This window comes from Hypomesus transpacificus, chromosome 19, assembly GCF_021917145.1.
Source record: "Hypomesus transpacificus isolate Combined female chromosome 19, fHypTra1, whole genome shotgun sequence".
In the NCBI taxonomy this organism is placed as follows: Eukaryota; Metazoa; Chordata; class Actinopteri; order Osmeriformes; family Osmeridae; genus Hypomesus; species Hypomesus transpacificus.
In genome coordinates this window covers 10,762,975-10,787,074 of record NC_061078.1, presented here as the reverse complement: position 1 = coordinate 10,787,074, position 24,100 = coordinate 10,762,975, and the positions used below count along the sequence as shown (strand labels likewise).

Here is a 24,100-nt window from a genome sequence, read left to right as displayed (position 1 = left end):
AAACAATTAGACAGCTAGCACTAGCTATCAAACGAGTGAAAACTTTAAATAGTAGAGTAGAATAAACTGGTTTACATAAGCCTAAATACAAAACTTCCTTCCTAGTAACCAGTATAGCAACCATGACAGTTTCCTGCAAGCACGCGTAAATATCTCAGGAATTTAAGGTCGGCATAGCAACGGACGCGTCCTTGCTTCGGAACGGCATTGTGACGTCAGGTAGGACACTATTTGGCCCAAGGACACTATTTGGCCTGACAGTACCTCTCCTGGTCTCAGGGCCTTTGAGCTTAGAGCCTCATCAGGCTGGTCACATGCTGTTTTTACAGGGTGACGGACCCTTAGAGCAGTGTTCTGATTGGTTCAGTCCTTCCTCATTGCAGTATGAGTCTCTGACATGACTCCTGACCCCCTCGTGTAGGATGCACAGGGAGGGCATGGGGTTTCCCCCTGCTCCAGACGCACCCTCTCCGGCCCCTCTAAGCCGTCCTGCGGGGGGGGGGGGGGCGGGAGGGAGGAGGTCAAAGTCGGGAGGTCAGACTGTGACGCTGACGTGGCGGGAGGACGCGGTGCGGCGTTTGATGCGTGAGCGGCGAGGTCTGGAGCGCGAGTCGGACTGGCAGCGGCAGACCGGGCCTAGCAGCAGCCAGAGGTACAGGACCACGCACGCCCAGCAGGACGACATCTTCACCCAGAACGTTGACCAGCTGCCGTGGGTGAACGTGGTCTCCAGGACGGCTGACTCATAGCTAGAGGAGGGAAGAGCGGTGACGAGCACGTCAGACTTAGCTGAGAGACTGCTAAAGACAGTTAAAGGTCTTCTACAGATTTGCTTTTATTAGCTTTTCTATGTCTTTTAAGTGTGAACTCGGAACAAACCAGACCTGTATTCCCAGTGGTTGAGCATGGAGAAACTGACCTGAACCAGTTGGTCAGTGTCATCATGACGTAGAGCGAAGCCAGGAAGAAGACAAAGTGGAAGAAGAAGTAGCTATAGGCGACTCTCTGGCTCTCGTTGTGAATCACCTTCTGACAGCCTTTACTCTCATCATCGATCACACATTCCTCCTCTGTCGACCAAACAACAACAACAGAGGATATATCTAGGTTGTCCACTATTTACCGCTGCTCTCCGGGGATCATAAAACAACTTTGTACTGTCATGGTAAGGAATTTACAGACACCCTTTTATTTTACTGTTCAGGGTGATGTTGTGATAATCCCAGGGAGAGCCCGGTCCACCCGAGGCCTTATTCCATGCTCTACTACTGACCTTCCTCCTCCTCGGGGCAGCAGAAGCAGCAGGTGGCTTTCTGGAACTCGTAACGGTAAACTTTGATCATCCAGAAGGGACCAAACACCTCTGCCAGGTAGGAGGCCTCGTTACTGAGAAACACAAAGCCCCACGCCGCTTTCATTTGTTCAAACATTGTGTCGAAATAGATGAGAGGCGTCACATTGGGTTGAGCTGGTCTGATTTCTCACAGCCAGAGCTGTCCCTCGGGGGAGCTGCTCCACCACTCACCATGCAAACAGCACACAGCAGTACATGATGGCAGCGCCGATGATGGCCACGGCGTTGCCCTCTGTCTGGATGCCATCTTGGCCCACGTTAGGGTAGCACACGGTCATGTTCACCCCCTGGTACACCACTGGCACAGAGAAGACCAAGACCAGAGAGATAGAGGGGACACCGTTAGCATGGTCTTCTTTGACAGAAGAAGACAGAAAGGATCAAATTGCATACACACACACACACATCTCCAGAGAGTCGTAGGAGAGCTTGCTGTGGATTCCAGAATGGATTCCAGTGTGTTGTGATAAACAGGGACACTGGGCTCAGTAATAACACTGGCCAATTACAGGCCATAGACCTTACTGCACACGACACACACAAAATCCAGTCTCTGTCACACACACATTTTCTCCCACACACACACAGACACGAAATCCATTGGTGCACAGCAGAGAAATGACCTGTCCTGCTCCTAGTGTTGTGTGTTTTCAGTCCCACTCCAGACTAATTCATCCACTTAAAAAACATAGGGATTAGTCTCCTGGCGTGACTGTGTGTGTCTGTCTGTCTGTGTGTGTGTGTGTGTGTGTGTGTGTGTGTGTCTGTCTGTCTGTCTGTCTGTCTGTCTGTCTGTCTGTCTGTCTGTCTGTCTGTCTGTCTGTGTGTGTGTGTGTGTGTGTGTGTGTGTGTGTGTGTGTGTGTGTGTGTGTGTGTGTGTGTGTGTGTGTGTGAGAAAGAGAGAGAAAGTATGTGTGTGTGTTGAGGTCATCCAGCACACAGGGTCTGCAGGTGAACACAACAAGCAGAGCTCAACAGAACAGTATTGAAGATGGATCACTCTGACGGACACACCCACACACACACGCACACATAGCCAGGAGGCCTCCTGGAGAATATCCTTCTGACACACACACATACAATGAACCCATACAGTGTCACTCTCCTGGAGGAACAAATGCTTTGGGGGAAGATGTAAATAATAACCCTTAAGTGCAATGAAAATACAGTGTGTGGTTTTGTGAGCATGTGCATGTTCAAAAATGTTTTTATAGCAAGCTGAGAGTGCATTTTTCCTCAACAAGTTGCAGCAATTCTCTGTTATGCCTGAGGTCACACATTCACACACCCCTGTTTGCACACACGCTAACCACCCTCTACTGTACATATGATCTACACAGGCTCTGCAGACATTCCAGGACGGAACTCCACATTCCAGAAATATGTCAACGTAAAGAACATTAAATCTTCTTCTCCCACCAAATTGACTGCAGCCAAGCTACTGCACATTCTATAGATATGAGATTCTATCAAGATGATGTCATTCACTAGGATGTGTTTGCTTCCAGGCTCAGGAACTCCTCAAGGCAGACATGACTGAGACAGGACACCATGGATACAGGAAGGGCATTAGGACCAAGCATACAGGGGGAAGGTGGGGGGGGGGGGGGGGTAGTTGAGTGACTGAGGAGACTCATAAATCTAGATCAGGAGGGAGGACATGCATGGGGGAGGGAGTCTAGAGGGCTCCCTTGGGGGTTTGGAGGGAGGGGAGAGGGGTGCAGGTGAACCGGAGACAGGTTGGCGAGCACAGTGTGGTTCTCTGGGACAGAGCCAGCGCTCACTCCTCTGGAGGTAGAGAACGTGGAGGAAGGCCTGTCACACAGTAGATAACATCATTCCATATCCTGGGACATGAGAAGGTTTGGGAGGCCTCTCTGGGGTTTGACAGACAGACAGACCAGCTCCCGTGACTGGCCCAGCTAAGCCCTGCCAGACAGGAGGGTCTGCTCAACAAGGTGAGGTGTGTAAGCACATGTAATGATACTGCCAAGCAGCTATACTGTCTTATTATGTTGTCATTGGAGCTATCAGGAATGTGATATTTCAACCACCACCGCCGCCCTCACAGACAACATGTAGCAGCCTATCTCAGAGAGCTGGTCTGAGTGGGTATGTGTGCGTGTAAGAGAGAGAGAGAGAGACAGAGAAAGGGGGAGGGCATCGTAGGGCAGGATGATGGAGCGTCCGGGTGGCGTCAACAGTGGTGTTGAGTGGTGGTGCCACGAGTAGTTGATTTTATGGCGTAGAGATGATCGTGCTGAACGAATGAAGGGACGAAGCTGGGGTGTGTGTGTGTGTGACTACCTTTCTCTGGCGGGCGGCTGGCCAGGGCTGAGAAGGTGAGGTACATGACGTAGCAGCTGATGATGGAAGCCTGCAGGAGGCCTGAGCGAGGCTGCTCTGCAGACACACACAGCACACAGCTGGTCACATTCACCATACACAACCCCCAAAGAAGGAGCACCAACAGACAGGTCATAACAAAGGTGCTTGTGAATGTCGTTTAAACATCGTTCTGGCTGGTATCAAGAGTGTGGAGTGATAGCATGATGTTGTAATAATCATTATCTCTGTCAGAGCTGGCTCCAACCCACGTATGTTTACTTAGGCTGGGAGAGAGTGTTTTATTCCCTACTAAGTATTAGATCATAGACACACTGAGTACAGTCATGTTAGTGCGTGTGTGTGACTGTTCGTGTGTGATTGACTGCGTGTGTGTTTAAGCATGTGTCTATGTGTGTAAGCCTGTGTGCGTCTGCCCTTGTGCGTGTCTCAGGGACTCACTCTGTTGCACGCAGGGTGTGACCGCGATGAAGGACATGATGCCACACAGGGCCAGGTTGGTCCAGAGCAGGACCTTGTTGAAGTGGCAGGCGATGGGGTGGGTGTAGTACTTGTACATGAAGGTGAAGGCCATGGTGGCAATGGTGTAGAAGAAGAGCGTGGCACACAACACGGCCAGGTACCAGCGCTTGTTCTCTGCTGCTCCTGTCAACCTGGGGCCGAACACATCACTTATTATTAACAGGTAATCTGGACTGATCCGCTGTCACCTCACATCCTCCTCTGCATCCGAACCTGTCTTCCCTCTCGACCAAACACAGCCTGTCTCTCCTCTCTCGACCAAACACAGCCTGTCTCTCCCCTCTCTACCAAACACAGCCTGTCTCTCCCCTCTCTCCCAAACACAGCCTGTCTCTCCTCTCTCTCCCAAACACAGCCTTTCTATCCCCTCTCTACCAAACACAGCCTGTCTCTCCTCTCTCTACCAAACACAGCCTGTCTCTCCTCTCTCTACCAAACACAGCATGTCTCCCCTGGAACACCGGACAGCCCATGCCAAAGAGAATCTGATTGAGAGAGAAATGTTCAGCTAAGAGAGACTGTTGCAGGCCTAGGAGGATTATACACACAGTGGTTGAATAAGATCACTTCCACTAGCAGCAAGGCCGTGTGGTTTTGTTGCTGCGTCTCTGTCATGTCCAAGCTGGGTTTAGCTGTTACTGACGCCTCTAGCTGGGCAGAGAGAACGTTCAGCAGGAGGTACCGTTCAGAAAAACATCTGGTAACAAGCTGGCTGTCAGAGGACGAGCACAAATGAATGAGTGAGAGAAAGAAAGAAAGCAAGAATGAAAGAGAACACTCATGACAAGGGTAGAAATGAGAGAGCGGGTGAAAGGATGACAAAGAGATAAAGAGGGGATGAGTTTCAGATCGTGAAAGCAAGTGAGAGAGAAGAAGGGACAGAAAGAGTGTGTTAAAAGGGCAAGAATGAAAGAGATGAAGAGAAAGATAGATCAGGTGCGCAGAGGCATGGTTGTAGGGCCTCTCTGGGGCCAGATGTTCTAGTTAAAGCAGCTCTATGTGATTTACAGTACATGATCTTTCTAGACACAGGCAGACTTGCGGAGAGAGATGGAACCAGAGATGCAGTCCTCCAGATGAAGGCTAGTCTAGTGGCGAGGGCTTGAACACATGCATGAATCCATCGCTTATCAGGAAATATCCATTTGACACAACTACCTAATATATTGTCTACCCCCTCAAACACACAATTTCACAGCATCCCTTTCTCCCCCTCCTCACCAGTTCTTGTTCCAGGTGTGGGCGAACGCTGTGATGAGGATGAGTTGGATGAGGATGAAGGCAAATCCTCCCACCACACCTACGTAATGCCAGGCTGGGAGGAAGACACACATAGAAATATAGACGCAGAATGAGACAAAGGGAGAGAGAGACAGAGAGAGAGAGACAGAGAGAGAGAGAGAGAGAGAGAGAGAGAGAGAGAGAGAGAGAGAGACAGAGAGAGAGAGAGAGAGAGAGAGAGAGAGAGAGAGAGAGAGAGAGAGAGAGAGAGAGAGAGAGAGAGAGAGAGAGAGAGAGGAAAAGTCAGAGACATAAAGAGATAGACAGACACGGAGCCCAAACATGCATCCATCATCCTTTCTCAGTGCATCAGACATAGTTAAACCATCCCGGATCAGAGAGCCCTTGTACCACAGTAGATTTACTGCTCCCCGAACAAACAAACAGAAAATTCCACCACAGACAGATTTATGCACGAGTTGAACTACTGAACAGGATGAGCCTGACAGCTGCCATCTTCGAGTGAACAGCGCCCCCTAGCAGCATTCCTAAAGAGGTGCACTGACTGCACAGAGCACGTTGTCAGATGGACTAACACATAAGGCTTCATTTTAAACTACAGAAAACATCCCAACATAACTCACCGTGCAGGAAGGATTCTGTGGGGATGAAGAAGGCAGCAGTGCACATCCCCAGAAGGGTGATGAACTTCAGAAACCAGAACCTGCATTTGGACACCAAGAATAATCGTGTTGACATGACAACCAGAACAGGCATGGTGGTTTGAGTGGACAGCCATGCTGCAGGCCTGGGGAACTTAGTGAACGGTGTGTGTAACCTCAGTTAGAGGACAAGACTCGCTGGCTGGGCCTGGTAAGAGCCTTAAGGGCAGATTGATGACAGTGAAGACTGTCCCCCACAGCCTAATCCACGCTACGTCACACCGCTATAATCAACGCTACAGCCATAGAACGTGTCTGAGGACCAAAAATGAGAGCGACCAGCAGCTAAGAGATGAGGGAATACGCTGAACCCAAAATAGATTGTGGTTTCATGATTTTAAAAGGAGTTCTCTCGCTTGAACTATTGGACGGTCAATCCCACTCAATAAATGTGGGCTTCAGAGATAGCCCGTCTGGCTCACTGACCCATTATGTATGAGAGCTCTGAAGTCCTGGCTGGACTTGACGTCGATCAGGAACAGCGCCATCATCAGGTAGAAGCAGGCGGTGCCGAAGCAGACTCTGTAGACGGCTGAGTATCCCACCAGCATCTCACAGTGCCCTCCTCCATGGGCCTGGTCGCACACCATGTTGAAGAAAGGCACCTGACAGCCACAAACACACACTCCTCTGTTAGCCATGCCTACCCTTGGCGTACGTGTGGGCGCTTATGATTGTTGTCAACAGGTGGAAACTTCTAGATCTCGCCGAGTATTTCTTTGGATCAAAAACAGGGTCCGGATTACCCTGGATGCGTGCATCCAGGCAACAGGGATTAACTTGAGATTTATTGAATTTGACTTTAATACAACAAACTGGAATCTTTCTGGAGCCTCATCGGTGGATTTAAACAATAAAGAGTGACAAGCTGATGGTGAGTCAGAGAGCACACAAAAACAACTGTGAATCCCTGCATGTTCCCCCACATAGAGCAGGGGCTCGCCTCATTAGAAGTTGATCAAACACAGCAACTGACGTGTCAAAACACACCTTTACACCTCGCTCGAGTCTCTGCTGTGTGCGTGGGACTGTGCGAGCATGTGTGACAGCCCTGGTGTCTTTCCTGTGTGTGTGTGTGTGTGTGTGTGTGTGTGTGTGTGTGTGCGTGTGTGGTTTAGCGTGCCCTGAGGAAGCACCAGGGACTCACATTCTCCCGGACGGCCTCGGACACGGTGCGAGACAGCATGAGGCAGGAGATGGCACAGGCCATGACGTGGAAGAGCGTGTACATGACCCGCGTGCTCAGCGACGACTTGACGGGCGGGCAGAAGGAGCAGCACAGGGAGCAGGGGGCGGGGCCACAGCAGCAACAGACCTGAGGACAGGAACACAGAGAAACGATGCGACCCAGGTCTATGGTACTGACCAGCAGCCCTGGTGTAGGGCTGAACGGGGGAGAGCAAAACATAATGTGTGCATAACTTAAATAACAGGAAAAGGTCTGAGTAGCGTGAGAGAAAGATGTTGTTATACCCCTGTTATACCTGAAAAAAACTGTTAAACCCCCCAAATCCCCCAGAAAGTAATGAAAGTGACGGCAGTGAAACAGGTGGCTGCTGGTCCTGCATCAGACAGCCTACATTTGGATGTTTGTCTGGTGCGGGGGTGTGTTATTAGGATGGTAGAGGGGGGTGAATGGGGATGGGAGCAAGGGGAGGGGATTAATCCTCCTGACCCTAACGCATCTGGCTGGTTCTGATTCGAATAAATCATGGTTACAGTGGACCTGGGCCAATCGCCTCTTATCCTGGGTTAAAACCATGGGAACGATGAACAGCCAAGCTAAAGCCGGAGGGCCGGAGGGTCTGAGAGAACAAGAAAACTCCACAGATTACACCAAAGAGTCCCCCCTCTGTAGCACTCTGCTTTATGACTGCTCCTAGTCTGGTTCACTTACACAATCTCACACGAATTATTAAACCATGTGCAGATGATAATCCAGTGCCATACCCAGGAGAATCCCCCAGTTCTCATTGGTCCTCAAGTATTCATTGGAAAGAGCTTCAAAAACATTTCAGAAAATCATTCAATTGACCCAAAACACACCGGGCTTTAGTGGAAATAATATCTGAGACTGACCTCACAATAAGGTCCCCCTGCCCCACAATAGTAAACATTGTGTACCAGTATTTGGAATTTGCTCTTCAAACATTATTCAAAGAATATGAGAATACGGAATCTTTCAGATTTTTCTCAACTGATCTGTGAGCAACACATACAGTAAGGGATCTGTGTGTTTTTCCTCTTCTTTGGACAGTATGTCCTGCTAATGAGGAGCTGATGATTGAAGACTATGGACTGCATGTCCAGGTGAACACCCTAGACAGCTCCAGGTGTGACACCCTTTAGAAGGTGGATGCGGAGAGAAGAATGATCAGCTAAGATTGAACTCCAGTCACAACAGGTGTCACCTATCCATGCACAGCCCCTCAGACACCTTCAGAGACATAAGCATCTGTTTTCATTTACACCACTACATCAACAAGGACAATTATTTAACAATAAAATACATGAACACACAATAATAATACAAGTGTTACTGTAGTATATCATAACAAAACACACACACATGACAGAATGTTACCAAGGTGACTTAGACGGACTTCTCACAGCTACTCACAATAGGATACACAACAGTCTCTGGATAAGAGCGTCTGCTAAATGACTAAATGACTAAATGTAAATGTCTTGATGTATACAGTCCTTTCATCACTAAAAGCTTATCAATGTGACTGTCCAATACAAAGTTCCCTCAAACCTAAATCCTGGTCATCCAGTTCCCACAGTCTCACCTGGTAGGCCACCATGTTGAGGAAGTAGTTATAGACACCGTCCTGTTGCATCCCCTGACTGGTCGACATTATGAATCTCTTTCTGGTTTTGTCTGGTTCTCAAGTCTCTACGTTTGTTCAGAAGTTTCCAGAACAGTCTTCACTTGGTATCAATGCCCCTTAAAGAGGGCATCCCCACCGTCTCCAGGGAAAACAATTTAACATCTAAAAACTTCCACTAACGCTAGTTTAAAAAAAACTGAAGCCTAACGGCGGAAAACAAAAGCTCTGAACAACCTAATGTCCCAGACCCAACGGCTTGGCCCGGTAAACTGCCCCTTCCACTCTTCTTTTGGCTGGATTACTTAGCGTAGCACTCATTCAACTAACTCCCTGCTGCATAGAATCTCCCCACCAATCTCAATCCAACTGCTTCAATCCCAGTCGATAGGCTTTCGTTTCAATAAAACCTTTTTTGTTTTTTTTGTCCATAACCTGTGTACTTTGGCTCTGCGTCTGTGCTGGGCGCTGCCAGGAGAATGGGAGAGAGGTGGTGGTAAATGCCCAGTGGCCCTGCCCCTCCTCCCTCCCTCCTCCCTTGCTTTACCCGGTCAGATTATGGAGGGCCAGAGAGGGGGAGGACCGGGGAAGAGGAGGACAGGGGAGGAGGAGGGGGAACCATGTGTCAGTCCCATCTGTCCCTCCCTTCCCCCAGGGTCCTCACTCTACTGCACCAGTTAGAGCCCCTGGAATACACACACACACATACACACTCTCACCCCCCACCCCCCCACCCCCACCCCCACCCCCACCCATACACAACCCCCTATGGCACAATGGGATTGGGCCACACTGCTAATCGTGTTAGTGAGAATAATAGAATGACCAGAAAATACTCCTCCTTTTAAAATATTTTGGTTGAGGATGATGTTATCCACCCTTCGCTGATTTACACAGAACCACTTGATGCATCTCAGCCAACGGTGACTGTCCTTTCTTGGAACCAGGCCGCATCTATAATCCTATCATTACACTCCGACCTAGAAACATTCAAGTGGGTCGGACACAGGGACGTCCTGTGACTCAGGAAATTAGGAACTACATATACAAAATTACACGAGGACCTGGTCATATGATGGATAACAATTAGAAAATGATATTTTGAAAGCAGTTGATTATTCTATGGACTTCAGCGACAAGTATAGTCTTTGAAAAAATAAACAGATGCACGTGATCAAATCGTCAACTGTTCTCCATAGGGCCAATGTGTTTGCTGCATACAGGTAAATACCAAACATGTCTGTTCAGTCTAGAGTTCATCTCCCCTGCATCAGGTTCTAGCAGGCAGCGCTGCACACAACAATTGAGCCAGATTATATTTGGGTCAGTGTGGAGCGCGGTGCGTCAGGATAATCCCAGAGTTACTCCATCCTCATCTCAGTTGAGGTGACCTTCAGTCCCACTCCGCTGCACTCTGCCGAACCCAGACTGGTCTGCACATGGGATCCCCGCATCACCGTTCACAGCCCCCCCCCCCCCCTCTCTTCCGCACCCGGCTTCACACCCAAACAAACAGTCCCTGTCTCCTCTCATGTCCTCAACTTCCTCCGGTCTCTTCTTGACCATCCAGATAAATAACATGTTAGATAGCACGAGGACAGCCTTCAGTAGTCCCAAAGGAATCCCATCACCACACAGTAAACAGTCTGACAGACAGAGAAAGCTTAGTAGAGACCCAAGAGGAGAATACAGAGGAAAGGTATAAAGTATAAAACAATTACATTCAGCATACATCCCTGCAATCTACTAACACTTATACTGTACTGTACTAGGAAAACCATTAGATTTGTGCCGAAGTCTGACACTCTAATGAGTGTTGTGCCAGCTTTAAGTGAAGGCCTCTGGTAACACAGGAAAGTCACCTATGAAGTCATGGATAAGAGGCTTGAGTAACACTAACCTAGAGGAGGAGCTTTTTGCCCAGACTGAGGAGCCACTGATACCCAACAAAGCCTTTAGTGTAGCAACAGTTGTAGGATCACAGCCAAAAATAGCTAGAATCACCCAATGACGATCACTGTCTACATACTTGCATCCGTACGAATCCTAGATTGTCTCAGTCTCTTCATGAGTCAAACAGGTTCATGGGTTGGTGTCCAGTAACAGATTACAATCACGTGGGGTTGGACGTGGTTATTGTATATCGCTATATAAAACGTATGTCAGGTCACACTGGGATATCAATAAGTGAGATCAGGCCTGGAATCAATGTGACACTCTGAAACTGATTTTCCATCCCAGTTAGTCGTCACGTAATCATAGTTGTATCCAACCCTGTCCTGCTACCGAAGGGCAATCAATCAATACTGTGTGTCCATTTCAGTACTCAAGTGCCATTACAGTATGATATACTGCTAAAGAAGCTTGATTTATATTGAGATAATATATACATATTTTATATATAATATAAATTAAAAAGGTTGTGTTAATAGCTATTTTAGATTGAATGTGCATTAACTACCATGAAAAGCTGAAAATTTGACATCATCAACCAGCTCCCTGCTTCACAACAGTATTCAAGTTTCACCCTATATTTAAACTCCACCTTTAACTCCATGCCAAATTGAACCGCACAAGAGTCAGAATGACTGCTGTCATAACAGGAAGTGTTCCTTCCGTTTAACACCTTTAATCTCCTGGTAGCGTAATCACTTCACGGTGAACTTTTCTAAACCAATTAGTCTTTCTAATAAACAGATTTTACTTGCAGCGGTCCAGCCCACCACTCTCCCTCGACTCGTGAGACTCTACCCAGCATTCCTGGGGGCCCTCTCACTCACAGATTATTGTTGTGGCCTTGTGGGAGAGGAGCCACTGCCAAACCAGGCAGACAAAGGCAAATTAGAGGATGCAAATTGACGCTTGAGTGAAAGCATTCAATCTATGGTTTCAATAGGCTTGTGTGTTAACAGTTTGGATCAAGTCCAAGCACATGTTTACCAAAAAGATAGAGAAATAAAATCATTCAGGTTAAAAACGAATGTTTGTTGGTTTGGTTTAATTGTTTGACCAATTCATTGCAACATATTGCAGTCACAAACTGAATGATGAGACTAAGAGGTTTGACAATGATGGTAGGAAATTCCCATGGCATGACTCACTCTTTGAGAGCATCCAGGAGCAAATTATATCTCGTATGCTCTCTAGAATTAAATTGACACATTGTTATGTCAAATATCCATACAGTTTATGTTTGGAATTTGTTCTAGAACAATCCCACACATATCACAAGATTAGAAGTTCATTATACCTTCATTTTAAAACCCAGAATACAATCTGAAGACTATGTTTCACCATTGAAATCCAAAGCACTCTGATCATGCTCTGAATGCCCCTGTTGTGTTTGGTTTATCCTCACCTGTGCCAGAAAACAGCGGCGCAACATCACTTCCATCACAGGTGCAGGCACAGCTCCAGGTCCACAGTTTCTCAACAATCAGTCACTCATACAGCAGGATAAAGAGGTTTGTATCAGGGTGGCATTGTCTTACAGGCCCCATGAAACAGCATTCCTTCGAAAGCTAACAACATACACGTCCTCCAGCTGGCATTGGTGATCCCTAGCCTTTGGCCCGGTCCACACAGAAGAGAGGTGAGTTCAGATGTGATCAGTGTAAGAAAGATTTCACTCGTCTTAAGCTGATTATGTTCAGGGGGCATTGCGTACAGCACATAAGTGGTTTTTGAGGGGGCAGGTGGTGAAAGGGGGCGGGGGTTGCGTGTGTGTGTGAGGAGGGTGGGGGGTACTGGATGGATGCTTTAGATACTGGATGATTGGAGTAATTGGTGACATTTAATATTTTATTATAATAATGGTTTTAGATGGACCCAGCTTTAAATGGATACAGTCTTGGGGTCCTTGATCTCTTTGCAGGCCTACTGGTCTTAACTGACCTCCGGAACAACTCCTGAGTAAAGGGACGTCTTATTCTTATTGTTGGTCCCGACAAAAATAAACGATGCCAATTGGTGACCTTATTTCCTTCACTGGGCTTCAAACTGCTTCTAACTGCTTACAACTCTTAGTATTCAACCCCATTTGTGTAAAGACAGCGTCTGTAAGGGAACAGTTTCGAAAGGAAGATCTTCAAGAACCAAGACTTTCTGTAGAATTAATCTGAGTAACAACACGCCTTTCTACAGTACACTGTCTACGTACAGTAGTCTACGTACAAGTGAAAGGGTTGCCAATTTAAATTAACCTGACAAGGACAGCAGAGGGAGCCATCAGGTCCGGAAGTCACTAGTGCTACCTAATCTTCTGTTCACTGGTTGTGTTGCCGACTCTCGGCTTCTGTTCCGTTCTTTTCGTTCCGGCTATCCTGACGCAAACATGGCAGCCGAGGGAGATGTGGATTTGGACCTGGAAGCCGAGGAGAATTGCACTGGAAAACCAGCAGAGAAGCCTAGAAAACATGATAGCGGGGCTGCTGATTTGGAGAGGGTCACTGACTATGCGGAAGAAAAGGAAATATCTAGCTCAGATTTAGAAACGGTGAGTCAGGCCAACCACGAGGGGCCACCGTCGCACCTCTTGTTGCCAACAATGCTAGCTAGCTAGCTAGCCAACGGCTTTAGTTGGCTGTTAAGTCATCTGCAAATATACTTAGCTATCTAACTACAGTAGCTAGATGGCAAACTAACTGCATTTAAAGCCAACAATCTTAAATCAAACGTGAAAGGATGAAACAACACAGATAAGATGTTGTACCTGATGATATGTATCTTCATAGTAGTATCATGGTGGTTAACTAAATGATGCGACTGTTTTCTAGGCAATGTCTGTAATTGGAGACAGGAGATCTCGAGAACAGAAAGCCAAACAAGAGAGGTTAGTTCCAATATGACATTATAATGTTATACCACTCACTACACTAGTGTCGCGATAAACTTACTTAAAGCGTGTTATGTGTTTGTACTGTTTTGTTTTTTTTTAGAGAAAAGGAGCTGGCCAAAGTCACCATCAAGAGAGAAGACGTAGAACTCATTGTATGTATGGCATTATGTGATGGTTTCCTGCTGTAACAGGACATTTCATATGTGACATGTTTTAATTGGTACCTACCATTGAATGCTTTTGATTTGTGGGCTTGTGATTAAGATTCCCCTATTCTGGATGTTGTTTAATCCTAGTCGTTTGCATGTCTATCCACAGATGGGAGAGATGGAGATTTCCAGGGGTGTGGCAGAGCGCAGTCTGAGAGAACACATGGGCAACGTGGTGGAAGCCTTAATTGCGCTGACAAACTGAACTGTCTGCTTGACTCTGGATGTTTTCCTCAGAGAAGCAGCTGTTATACACTGGACTGCTTCTTAACAGTTTCATGACTGGCAGTTGCATTCCCTGGCCCCGGTCTTAGCTTTGATCAATTGTCATTTTCTCAAAGTTTTTTTATATACTTAAAAGGATGCTTAAAAGTCAGTTCATTTCTTGCAAGTATTTCATTACAATTGTTGAATAAAATCAATTGCCACAGTTCTTCCTCATTGATAAATAAAATAGCAGATAGAAGTTAGTCTTTTATTCACAAAGAATAACCAAGACACTGAATCACATACTGTACCAAGAGGCAAAGAAGACCAGTTAGTGCAGAAATAAAAACAAACTAGCTATAAATTGGAAAGATGCTTGCCACAACTGAAATGTACAAAGTTACATACAAAAATCAACCCACCGCTTTTAAACAGCCAACTATGGGTGTGTGGGATCCCTTAATACCAGTGTAAGAGAACATCAGGGGGGAAAATGGTGAATGAGCTTCACTGGATTAAGCATCAAATGAGTGTAGGCCAAAGCCCTGATTTCAGTCCATAATTGAATCTGCAGGATGTGCTTGTTATCATCCCAAGGCTTAGGTCTTCCTCTTGTTAACTGTGGGCCGGTCAAACACATCTCTGACTCCAGCTGCCTTCTGCTTGAAGAACTTGCTGTTCTGGGCACTCTCCTGAGCCCAGGCTGAGTCAAACGACGTGGTGTCTTGGTCCACCAGATGAGTGTACTTAGTGCGACCAGAGCGACCAAAGTTCTTGACCTTAGACATGAAAAACGCACATTAGCCCAAATTCATTGCTGAGGAATAGATCCAAATGCTACCATCAGTGTTGAAAGAACAATATAATTTGAATAAGTTGAACTAACCTGCATGACTTTTGGCAAAATTGTTTTGTTGAAATGGTCCTCCAAAGTAGGAGCACTGAAGTCTCTCTTAAACACCTCTTGCTCGCCATCCTGTGAAAAAAGAAACCAATTTCACGCACAACAAGCTTATAGTACATGAGTGTCCATGTTTGCTATCCAACCATCTACTACAGTGAGTGTAGTTAGTGCTCACCATAAAGAAGGCTCCTCTGTGGTAGTACTTCTGCAGGAACTTGTATTTGCCTTTAGAGGCTTTGTTGGTGATGACTTTACCGTTGTTGCGAAGCTCAGCCCTGCGCTCTTCCTCTGTGAGGCTGTGGAATCGCTCAATCTCTGACTTCTCTTTCTCCATCCTGGTAGAAGCACGGCAACACAGTTGTTGATTTGAACAGCCGAGCACTGCATTCGGCAAACTCAAGCCTCTGGAGCTACAGTTATTCAAATGCGACACAGGACGCAAACATGCCACTACTTACGCTTCGCGGGCTTCTCTGTCTCTCTTTATGCGTTTCAGCTCTCTGACCTTCCACGCCTCATACTCCTCCTCCTCGTTCTCTCCGTCCGTGTCCAGCGCATCAAGGGCAGCCAGAGTTCGCCGGTTCTCCTCAAACTCCTTCTTGGCCTCCTCCTCCACAATCTTCAGGGTGTAGCGACGCCGCTCCTCCACCTGCTTCTTGGCCTCCGCCTCCAGCTCCTTCTGTTTCAGTTCCTCCGCCTCGCGCTCGGCCACAGTCACTCTGTCCTTCCTGCATCACACACACACACAGGTTGATGTGAACCTAGTCCAATAGTGCAGCATAACGAACACTTGTGTGGGTGTGAACCCAAGTTCCTTACTTGCGAATGAAGACAGGTTTTAGCCGTGGCTCTGCCTCATCCTCGCTGTCCGTGTACTCTTCATACTCGGACTCAGACTCGGGTTCATCCCCTGACTTTCCTTCCTCCTCCACCTCCATTATCTCCATATCTTCTATCTTTCGTTCCTGAGCTCTCTGGCGCATCATCGCTCGCCGTCTCTCTATTTCCTACGCAGAAGAAACAAGTCCATTAACTACGAAGAATATACTTTCATCCACGATGACTAATGGGTAAGTATTAGAAACAGGATTAGTAAAAGTTATCAAATGTAACCCTTATTTATTACTAACCTCATCATCCACTTCTTCCTCTTCCTCCTCTTCTTCCTCACTGCTCTCCTCACGCTCTGGGTGCCAGGTTCCTTCATCTGAGTCCTCACTGCTTTCTGCTATCAGCTCAGGCTCAGCAATCTGTCTGTGTCTGGCCAGCCTGAGAGAGAGATGAGAATAATGGTATTATTTTTGAGGGCTAGACCTGTAGTCGGCAACCTAGCTGAGATGCTTTGACAAAACCAACATAGGAAATCATAGATCTAGAAGCAGGATAGATTTGTATAATACCTCTCCTCCACATCTTCAGAGACGCGATTGAGCAGACGTTTGAGACGAGGGTCAGAGACTTCCTCTTCCTCCATCTCCATCTCTGGCTCAGCATCTTTACCCTTCTTAACAAACTGGAAATCTTCTTCTTCCTCATCAGATGACTCCATTGGAGCATAATCTGGACGCTTACCGGACACATATCTCTTCACCTTAACCTTTTCCATAGAAATTTCACCTATGCCAGATATAAAAATTGACACATGGTTAGTTGCTACACATAACTACCTTTGCCAAGAGACTGCCACATGAAATAGATGGTCCCAGCACCACGAAATAAATGGTCCTAAAACTGACATGGTCGTAAGTAATCGACAGTATGCTTGCAGAGTAATTTAGCTGCCCAGCTAGCTGTTTACACGGTAACATTTCTAGCTATGTGTTGGCGCTAACGTTGTCACAGGCATTGAGCTAACAACTTGGCTAGCAAGCTAGCTAATGTAATAAGCACATAATCGTACCTTTCTCATTTCGAATCGGCACGGCTCCAGCGGTGGACTGGATTGGCGGTAGCTTCATGTTGAGAGCGTCCCGTCCAGCCATGATTGCCCGTTTACAAAATCAGCCAAAGACGCAAATCAACTTTATTACTACTTGCTAGATTGATAACAAAATAAATCCGTCCCACAGCAATACAGGAAATACACACTAGGTTTTGGAGGAAACAGGATGTAGGTTTATTCCCACCAGAAAAGTGGTTCTGTTTTATTGGTTCCTTCTAAACTGCAACCTAACCCGATTATGGCTGAACACAAATAAATGCACACACTACATGTAGAAAATAACAATGAACCTTTATTTGTTATTGTGTGTAAATATCAGCGCTGTGAACATCATTCCATTATTTTCTTTATTTCTTTTAAACATTGCATCATTGAGCTAATAGTGCATCACAAACCCTTTCTTTTCAGATACATGTATTGTTATAATAGTAAGTATTGTAATAAAACAACCTAAAACATGCGCAAGATAGAAATGTTTGTCCTGTGGAGAGTTAATCCTTTAGATTGAAAAGAACACAAAAAAATCAGCTATACCACAAAACTGATTGCATTTGTGTTTCTCCACAACCCCCCTTTCCTAAGAGCATTTCAGAGCCCAACACCCCTCTTCTTGAACAGCTCTTCCAGTTTCCCTTCCAGAGTTGGGTTGGTGCCCTTCAGTCCTCTCACCACCTCAGCTGCCCACACAAAGTAGTCCTGAATCCGTTCTGCTGTCCAGCCTATCAATAACAAAGGAGACAGAATGCTCAATACAGTATGACTGGAGAGAGTGAGTTATACAGATGGAACAAAAAACATAAAGAGAGAGACAGAGAGAGAGAGAGAGAGAGAGAGAGAGAGAGAGACACACACACACTACCTATGGGTGTAGAGCGGTTTAGGTCTCTCAGGTTGTATAGTTTGTCAGCCAGTTTGACCAGTTTGGCCTGTTGACTAGAGTGGGGCGCATGCTCCACCTGCTGACGCTTTCTCTCCTGTCTCGACAAGGTCTTGTTATCGGTAACTTCCTGGACAATCCTTGCCACAGTCTGCCCAAACGCTGCCTCAAGCTCTGCTATGCTGGTCTCTGTGTCCTCTACAGTGTCATGTAGCAACGCTGCCTGAAAAGATAATTAACGGATGATAAATTATAAATGAAATACTACCTCCTGACCTTGTAATGCATAAATGTAATGTAATGTAATTATTGTAGTCTGTCTTTACAAATTGACTTAAGCCATTTGATATGTCAAATAGGTTTGCTTTAGTAAAAAACTCACTTGGAGAACTTCAATATCTGTGATTCCACCTTCATGACTTAGAATTCTTGCCACTCCTGTAAAGATAAAAATGCTATCACGATCTTGCCAGATTCATGTGGAGGCAGGCATTATGATAAATCTCAAACCCACTCATACGCACCTATTGGGTGATTTATATAAGGTGTTGCCTCTGGATCTTTTCGTCGTTGATTACGATGTTTATCTGCTGCAAAGTTAACAGTCTCCAACAAAATTATCGAATCTGAACTCATTTTCACCTGATTGGAACAAATGAAGAGGTAAACTTGTATGTGGATATAACCAATATTTGATATAACTCTGAATCCTCAACTGTGCACCTTTAATGTTGTCCGAAGTGAAACAAACATCTTTGAAACATTCCATACGGAAGCAAGATAGAAAACCTTAGGAGCATTGGTCATAGTACTGTAATTTTCAACAACAAAAAAATCTCCAATACAGGTTGCTTTATAATGTTAATTATTATTGTTTTGAGTTAGGGTTGTTTTCATATTAGTGTCAAGGTGTGTCGCAACAGTTTCAATATGGTGATCAGCTGAGCTGTCAGTGTTGTTATCTCTACTGTACTGTAGCTAACTGGCTAACACGGGTGTCTTGTTTGATCATGTTAGCAAGTCTTTAATCCTAGTCAGGCTCTTCATTCAAATATATTTTGTTCATTTGTCTTGTGTAATCAAGGCTTCGTTTCAGCAATTTACTGTCCCAATAATATTTGCAGCTCGCAGAGCCAACGTTTTCTAACGTGTAGTACCTTTTAATTCCAGGGAGGGTGTTGGCTTTTTGATAAGGTGCCCCACTCCGTCCTCCATCTATGCCATGGCTCACAGCGCCAGAAGAGATGCCCCTGAACTCCCAGACTTTTCGATGCTCAAGATACTGGCTAGGGACCAACTGATCTACCTACTAGAACAGGTTGGCCCTGTCACATTTCATCCTGTTGACCACATCTAAGCTTAGTCTCCACACGCCAGTCATGCACTCACGGTTAAGGATGTCTCAAGCTGGTTACCATTTTCTTCACCATGATAATATCATTATCAGCACTACTGTCATAGTTTGCAATTTGGGTTTTCTCACAGCTTCCAGGGAAGAAGGACTTGTTTATTGAGGCAGATCTTATGAGTCCCCTTGATCGCATTGCTAATGTAACAACACTAAAGGTAAACCTGTTTACTGTGACCATGGGCCTATGAATTGAAATTCCAAATATGTTTATTACACAGTTATGTAATGAAGTCATATTGGTGTCATCTTTCTGCTCATAGCAACATGAAGTAGACAAGCTTTACAAAGTGGAATACAAACAGATTGTCAGCACCTCAGATCAGTATGTATCACATTGTAATGTCAAGCAATGGTCTGCTCCCTATGTTATTGAAACACAATGGTCTGCTCCCTAATGTTATTGTAACACAATGGTCTGATCTTCGCAGGATATGCTTCCTCATACGTCCAAGGATACAAACTGTGAAATGGATATGTGGTAAGGAAACCTGTAACACAAACTAAACACTTTCACTGTCAGCTCCTTGTCATAAAGTAGTGGATTCATTCATATTATTTAATGAATGTACACATTTTCTCAGACGTGGTCAATGCAGACAAGGCAGTTGGAAAATTCAGAAGATACAAGATTATATTTTGCCCACAGAAGGTAATGCTTATACCTTAATGTGAGTCAGTAATATGTAATTTGTAAAAAATATTTTTGACCCAAGTCTCTGTGTTTAGTTCTACTCATGTGAGGCACTGTTGGAGGAGCAGGGAATCTATGGTGGTGAGTATTTAGTGAATTCTGTTTATTTATCCAAAGTGTGCATATTCTGACAGTAATATATATTTTTTAATCCCTACCTTTTCAGATGTGACCATAGATGAATGGGCTTTCTACCTCTTACCACTAGACGATGACATCATCAGTCTGGAGCTTCCAGAATTCTTCAGAGACAACTTCCTAGTAAGGGCTGTGTAGATGGCTGTTGTAATTGAATTTTAAAAGTTATAGGTTTTGTTGACCACAAATATAATTTTTTAAATACAATATATTTGACTTACGATATAAACACACCCAACCTGTTCACTCATAGGATGGAGACCAGCGCTGGGTGAGGACAGCAGGCAGTGCTCTGAACCTTCTCCACTCTCTCTATGGCCCCTTCTCCAAAGTCTATGGAATTGGGCGATGCTCCAAGGTAAAATGTAGCTCACGGTTTTAGGTGCCAGTCTTTAGTTCAACCAACTTGTTTATGAACGGAACATCCCTGTATTCTTCTGTCTTTCTCCTGATTCAGATGACCTATGAATCATGGAGGGAGCAGGTGAAAGAAGGCGAACAGAAAACCCACCAAGCAGAAATCGGAAATGTTTTTCTCATTGACAGAGGTAGATGTAGTAGCTGCTTAGCAGTAGTAGCTGCTTAGCAGTAGCAGCTCCTGTTCTACTAATTTCCCCTCATGATTTCTGTCATTCTCTTTGCAGATGTGGACTTTGTCACTCCTCTGTGCTCCCAAGTTGTGTATGAAGGACTGGTGGATGACACATTCAGGATAAAATGTGGTAGGCTGTATGAATATTATTTAATCACTAAGCTTTTTCTATTGTGTAGTTTGGTATGTTAGCATATTCTCTTTGTTTTGTAGGATGTGTTGAATTTGGTCCTGAGGTTATGTCATCTGACAAGAGTATAAAAGTGATGCTGAACTCTCAAGACAAGGTTTGCTTTTTAGAAAATACTATTATTTTTGTATTTTTTTAAGTCACCATCTAACTCAACACTGTCTTGTGTGTCTCAGGTGTTCAGTGAAATCAGAAATGAGCATTTCTCCAACGTGTTCAGCTTTCTGAGTCAGAAGGCCAGAAACCTCCAGACGGCCTACGATGTAAGTGTGTTTGAAATGTTTTTAAGTGTAATGTACATCCAAATGGTATCTTTCTGTAGACTGATACATCCTTTAGATGCCGTGCCTCTTCTGTTCTGTCTAACAGAAGCGCCAAGGGATGGACATAAAGCAGATGAAGACGTTTGTGTCGGAGGAGTTAAAAGGTTTAAAACAGGAACATCGACTCCTCAGCATGCGTGAGTTTGAGCATTAGACCTTCACAGTTTTGATCAATATAACCTGTATTACCTGATAGCTTTACCTGAGATGACCTATATGACCTTTTTGTGTCACCTAAGATGTGACTTATGTAGGTCAAGGGTTTTAAGGGTCACTGGAAGGTGATGGATATCATAAGAATATAAGAATATATCAGAGAATTATGTGATGTCTCCTTCAGATATTGGTGCCAGTGAATCAATGATGAAGAGGAAAACCAAGCAGGACTTTCAGGAGCTGCTAAAGACAGAGCACTGTAAGATTGCAAGAAAATACATAACATGTCTGACATGTCACATATAGACAGGCCATACAATTGCATTAGGTACGCGGTTTCAGATGAATTAATTAAGATTAACTACTGCTACACTCTACATAGGTCATGTGTTGTTTTTAATTAAGCATTTTTGAGATTCATGTCTCTTGTATGTAATGTATTCGTGTATGGGCCATTGCGCCTGAAATAAACATAATAAAAAATAAAAAATACAATAATTACATAACATGGCTGTTTGTCCATTGCAGCCTTACTTGAAGGCTTTGAAATCCGTGAATGTATATCCTTCATAGAGGAGCACATCAATAGACAAGTGAGTATGTCAGTAATAAGATTCAACCATTTGACAATGTCTAAACAGATATATTTTGATTAGTCAAGTATGGATTTTTCTGAGCTATTTTCTCAATCACTGTGTTTTGTTGTCTATTCTTGGAGGTCTCCATGTTGGAAAGTCTGAGGTTGCTCTGCTTGCTGTCTCTCACAGAAAATGGTAAATCCATGTATACTGTACTATACTATACAAACTAATTAAGAATAAAACTGGTCTTTGGAAAATACATTGTTCTAAACCAACTGCTTGTGTGATCCTACAGGTCTCCTTCCCAAAGATTACAGATCATTAAAGGCACAGTATTTACAGGTGGGTAGGTAGTGGGTAGGTAGCTCCTAGTAGGTAGCTATAGTCTGAGGGTTTGACCGAATGTTTATTTTCTTCACATTTTGCTGCTGTCACATCTCATGTTTTATCTCCATCTATCCGTTTCAGAGTTATGGTGTGGACCACCTTCTCACGTTTTCCAACCTGAGACAGATAGGATTACTGGTGGAACAGCAGCCAGGAGAGACCCTCACCGTCATGGAGAGCCGAGTAGGAAAACTGGTCAACGACAGAGCGGCCGGTGAGACAGGAAGTGTCCGTTGGCCTGGAAACAGTCACTCAGATTCTTTAATGGTCACTAGCAGATTTAGGATCTTTTGTGTTTCCCACTTACATTGGGACACCAACAGCACAGTATTGTTACCTACAGTGCAGTACAGTCATCTCCAGCATAGTTACCTTACTGACTGACTGTTTTCCAGGAAAACTTACCGATGCCTTTTCATCCTTGGCAAGAAAGAGTCATTTCCGAGCCTTGAGCCGGAGGCTTAACCTGGTTAGTTGCCCAATTTTATTTTTATTTCTTCAACTTTCAAAACATGAATGGCCCAAAAGTAGGTAGTCATATTAATTATGTCTACTCTCCCATTGCATCTAAGGTCCCTAAATCAGATGAGGAGTATAATCTGAGCGTTCCTCGTGACATGGCCTACACCTTCAGTGGGGCTTATGTCCCGCTGAGCTGCAAACTCATTGAACAGGTAGGTTATTCCAGTATCATACATAGCCTGTTATCCACCTGTGTCTGCCTAATGTGATGATCAGACCCAGGAGCACATCTTCCTCATGCTGTGTCTCATGAACAGGTATTAGAGCGTGATTGCTGGACAGGGCTAGAAGAAGTCACCAGGATGCTGAATAGCCAGGAGTTTGCTGTCACAGGTGAGACATTTGGGTTTGAAATATAGATATATTATGCATTAAGTTCACATCATAGCAGTGGGGATCTACAGTTAGTAAACTGTATTGAGTATTCAGGTACTTTAACTTCTTTCTTTCCAAGCTGGCAGCAATGGAGCAAAGACAGATGCCCAGCGTATCATCCTGGTCATGTTCCTGGGAGGCTGCACATTCTCTGAGATCTCAGCTCTGCGCTTCTTAGGCAAAGAGAAAGGTAAATAATAACCTGAATAATAACAAACACAAATTCTGATGTTCTACACTATCTATTTAATATATGTACATACTAATAAACCTTCTATTACTTTTTAGGTTTAAAATTTATTGTAGTTACAACCGCCATAACAAATAGTGCCAGACTGCTGGAGGCTTTGTTGGACAACCATGTATGAGTTGTCATTCCAAAGTGAACAGGCTGCAGTTTGCCCTGGCAGGCAGCTGAGAAGGACACCACCCAGATAACGACAAGGAGTCGACACTTTTTGTTATCAAATGCTGACATTCCAGTGCATTCCCGTTAGAGATTGTAAATACTGCAATGCTGAACGATATTCTGGATAAATGTAAAATAAACATATACTGTAATTTTAAAATGTGTTTGGTGCATTGTGCTTGTTTGATCGTTTGAATGAATAAAGGAGGGTTTTGAAAACGCTGTTTATTTCACGCCCGTTTCGATACGTTTGTTGCTCATCCGCACCGGTCCACCCCACGATGCACCTTGTTGGAACGATATAATTAGTTTCTATACATTCAAAATCGAATGAAACATTTGCGGTTGAAATT

General features: G+C 44.9%; 5 protein-coding genes across 5 annotated transcripts; 2 read left to right on the top strand and 3 right to left on the bottom strand.

The window, feature by feature from the left end:
* Nucleotides 1–283: 283 nt before the first annotated feature.
* On the bottom strand, nucleotides 284–9,172 carry serinc4 (serine incorporator 4). Its single transcript, XM_047042399.1, has 11 exons — nucleotides 8,958–9,172; nucleotides 7,313–7,480; nucleotides 6,592–6,770; nucleotides 6,088–6,167; nucleotides 5,444–5,537; nucleotides 4,142–4,353; nucleotides 3,662–3,757; nucleotides 1,526–1,652; nucleotides 1,274–1,386; nucleotides 920–1,070; nucleotides 284–749 (listed from the first exon to the last, which is right to left on the bottom strand). Exons 1-11 carry the CDS (start codon nucleotides 9,024–9,026, stop codon nucleotides 536–538), a joined length of 1,503 nt encoding a protein of 500 aa, XP_046898355.1. The 5' UTR covers nucleotides 9,027–9,172; the 3' UTR covers nucleotides 284–535.
* A 4,110-nt stretch (nucleotides 9,173–13,282) lies between these two features.
* On the top strand, nucleotides 13,283–14,475 carry hypk (huntingtin interacting protein K). Its single transcript, XM_047042061.1, has 4 exons — nucleotides 13,283–13,491; nucleotides 13,772–13,827; nucleotides 13,934–13,985; nucleotides 14,152–14,475. Exons 1-4 carry the CDS (start codon nucleotides 13,330–13,332, stop codon nucleotides 14,245–14,247), a joined length of 366 nt encoding a protein of 121 aa, XP_046898017.1. The 5' UTR covers nucleotides 13,283–13,329; the 3' UTR covers nucleotides 14,248–14,475.
* A 28-nt stretch (nucleotides 14,476–14,503) lies between these two features.
* On the bottom strand, nucleotides 14,504–17,244 carry mfap1 (microfibril associated protein 1). The gene is made up of 8 exons (XM_047042058.1): nucleotides 17,054–17,244; nucleotides 16,554–16,770; nucleotides 16,284–16,422; nucleotides 15,973–16,160; nucleotides 15,612–15,881; nucleotides 15,329–15,488; nucleotides 15,136–15,225; nucleotides 14,504–15,028 (listed from the first exon to the last, which is right to left on the bottom strand). The coding sequence occupies exons 1-8, from the start codon at nucleotides 17,133–17,135 to the stop codon at nucleotides 14,849–14,851; spliced, it is 1,326 nt and encodes a 441-aa protein (XP_046898014.1). The 5' UTR covers nucleotides 17,136–17,244; the 3' UTR covers nucleotides 14,504–14,848.
* A 123-nt stretch (nucleotides 17,245–17,367) lies between these two features.
* hddc3 (HD domain containing 3) lies at nucleotides 17,368–18,718 on the bottom strand. The gene is made up of 4 exons (XM_047042059.1): nucleotides 18,497–18,718; nucleotides 18,355–18,410; nucleotides 17,955–18,195; nucleotides 17,368–17,814 (listed from the first exon to the last, which is right to left on the bottom strand). The coding sequence occupies exons 1-4, from the start codon at nucleotides 18,606–18,608 to the stop codon at nucleotides 17,684–17,686; spliced, it is 540 nt and encodes a 179-aa protein (XP_046898015.1). The 5' UTR covers nucleotides 18,609–18,718; the 3' UTR covers nucleotides 17,368–17,683.
* vps33b (VPS33B late endosome and lysosome associated) lies at nucleotides 18,716–23,966 on the top strand. The gene is made up of 24 exons (XM_047042057.1): nucleotides 18,716–18,819; nucleotides 19,143–19,290; nucleotides 19,458–19,538; nucleotides 19,644–19,705; nucleotides 19,812–19,861; nucleotides 19,965–20,032; nucleotides 20,110–20,155; nucleotides 20,241–20,335; nucleotides 20,466–20,570; nucleotides 20,670–20,760; nucleotides 20,857–20,934; nucleotides 21,018–21,091; nucleotides 21,171–21,257; nucleotides 21,364–21,454; nucleotides 21,658–21,732; nucleotides 22,002–22,066; nucleotides 22,192–22,246; nucleotides 22,350–22,396; nucleotides 22,523–22,655; nucleotides 22,837–22,910; nucleotides 23,014–23,115; nucleotides 23,221–23,296; nucleotides 23,418–23,528; nucleotides 23,627–23,966. Exons 2-24 carry the CDS (start codon nucleotides 19,195–19,197, stop codon nucleotides 23,704–23,706), a joined length of 1,842 nt encoding a protein of 613 aa, XP_046898013.1. The 5' UTR covers nucleotides 18,716–18,819; nucleotides 19,143–19,194; the 3' UTR covers nucleotides 23,707–23,966.
* The last annotated feature ends 134 nt before the right edge of the window (nucleotides 23,967–24,100 follow it).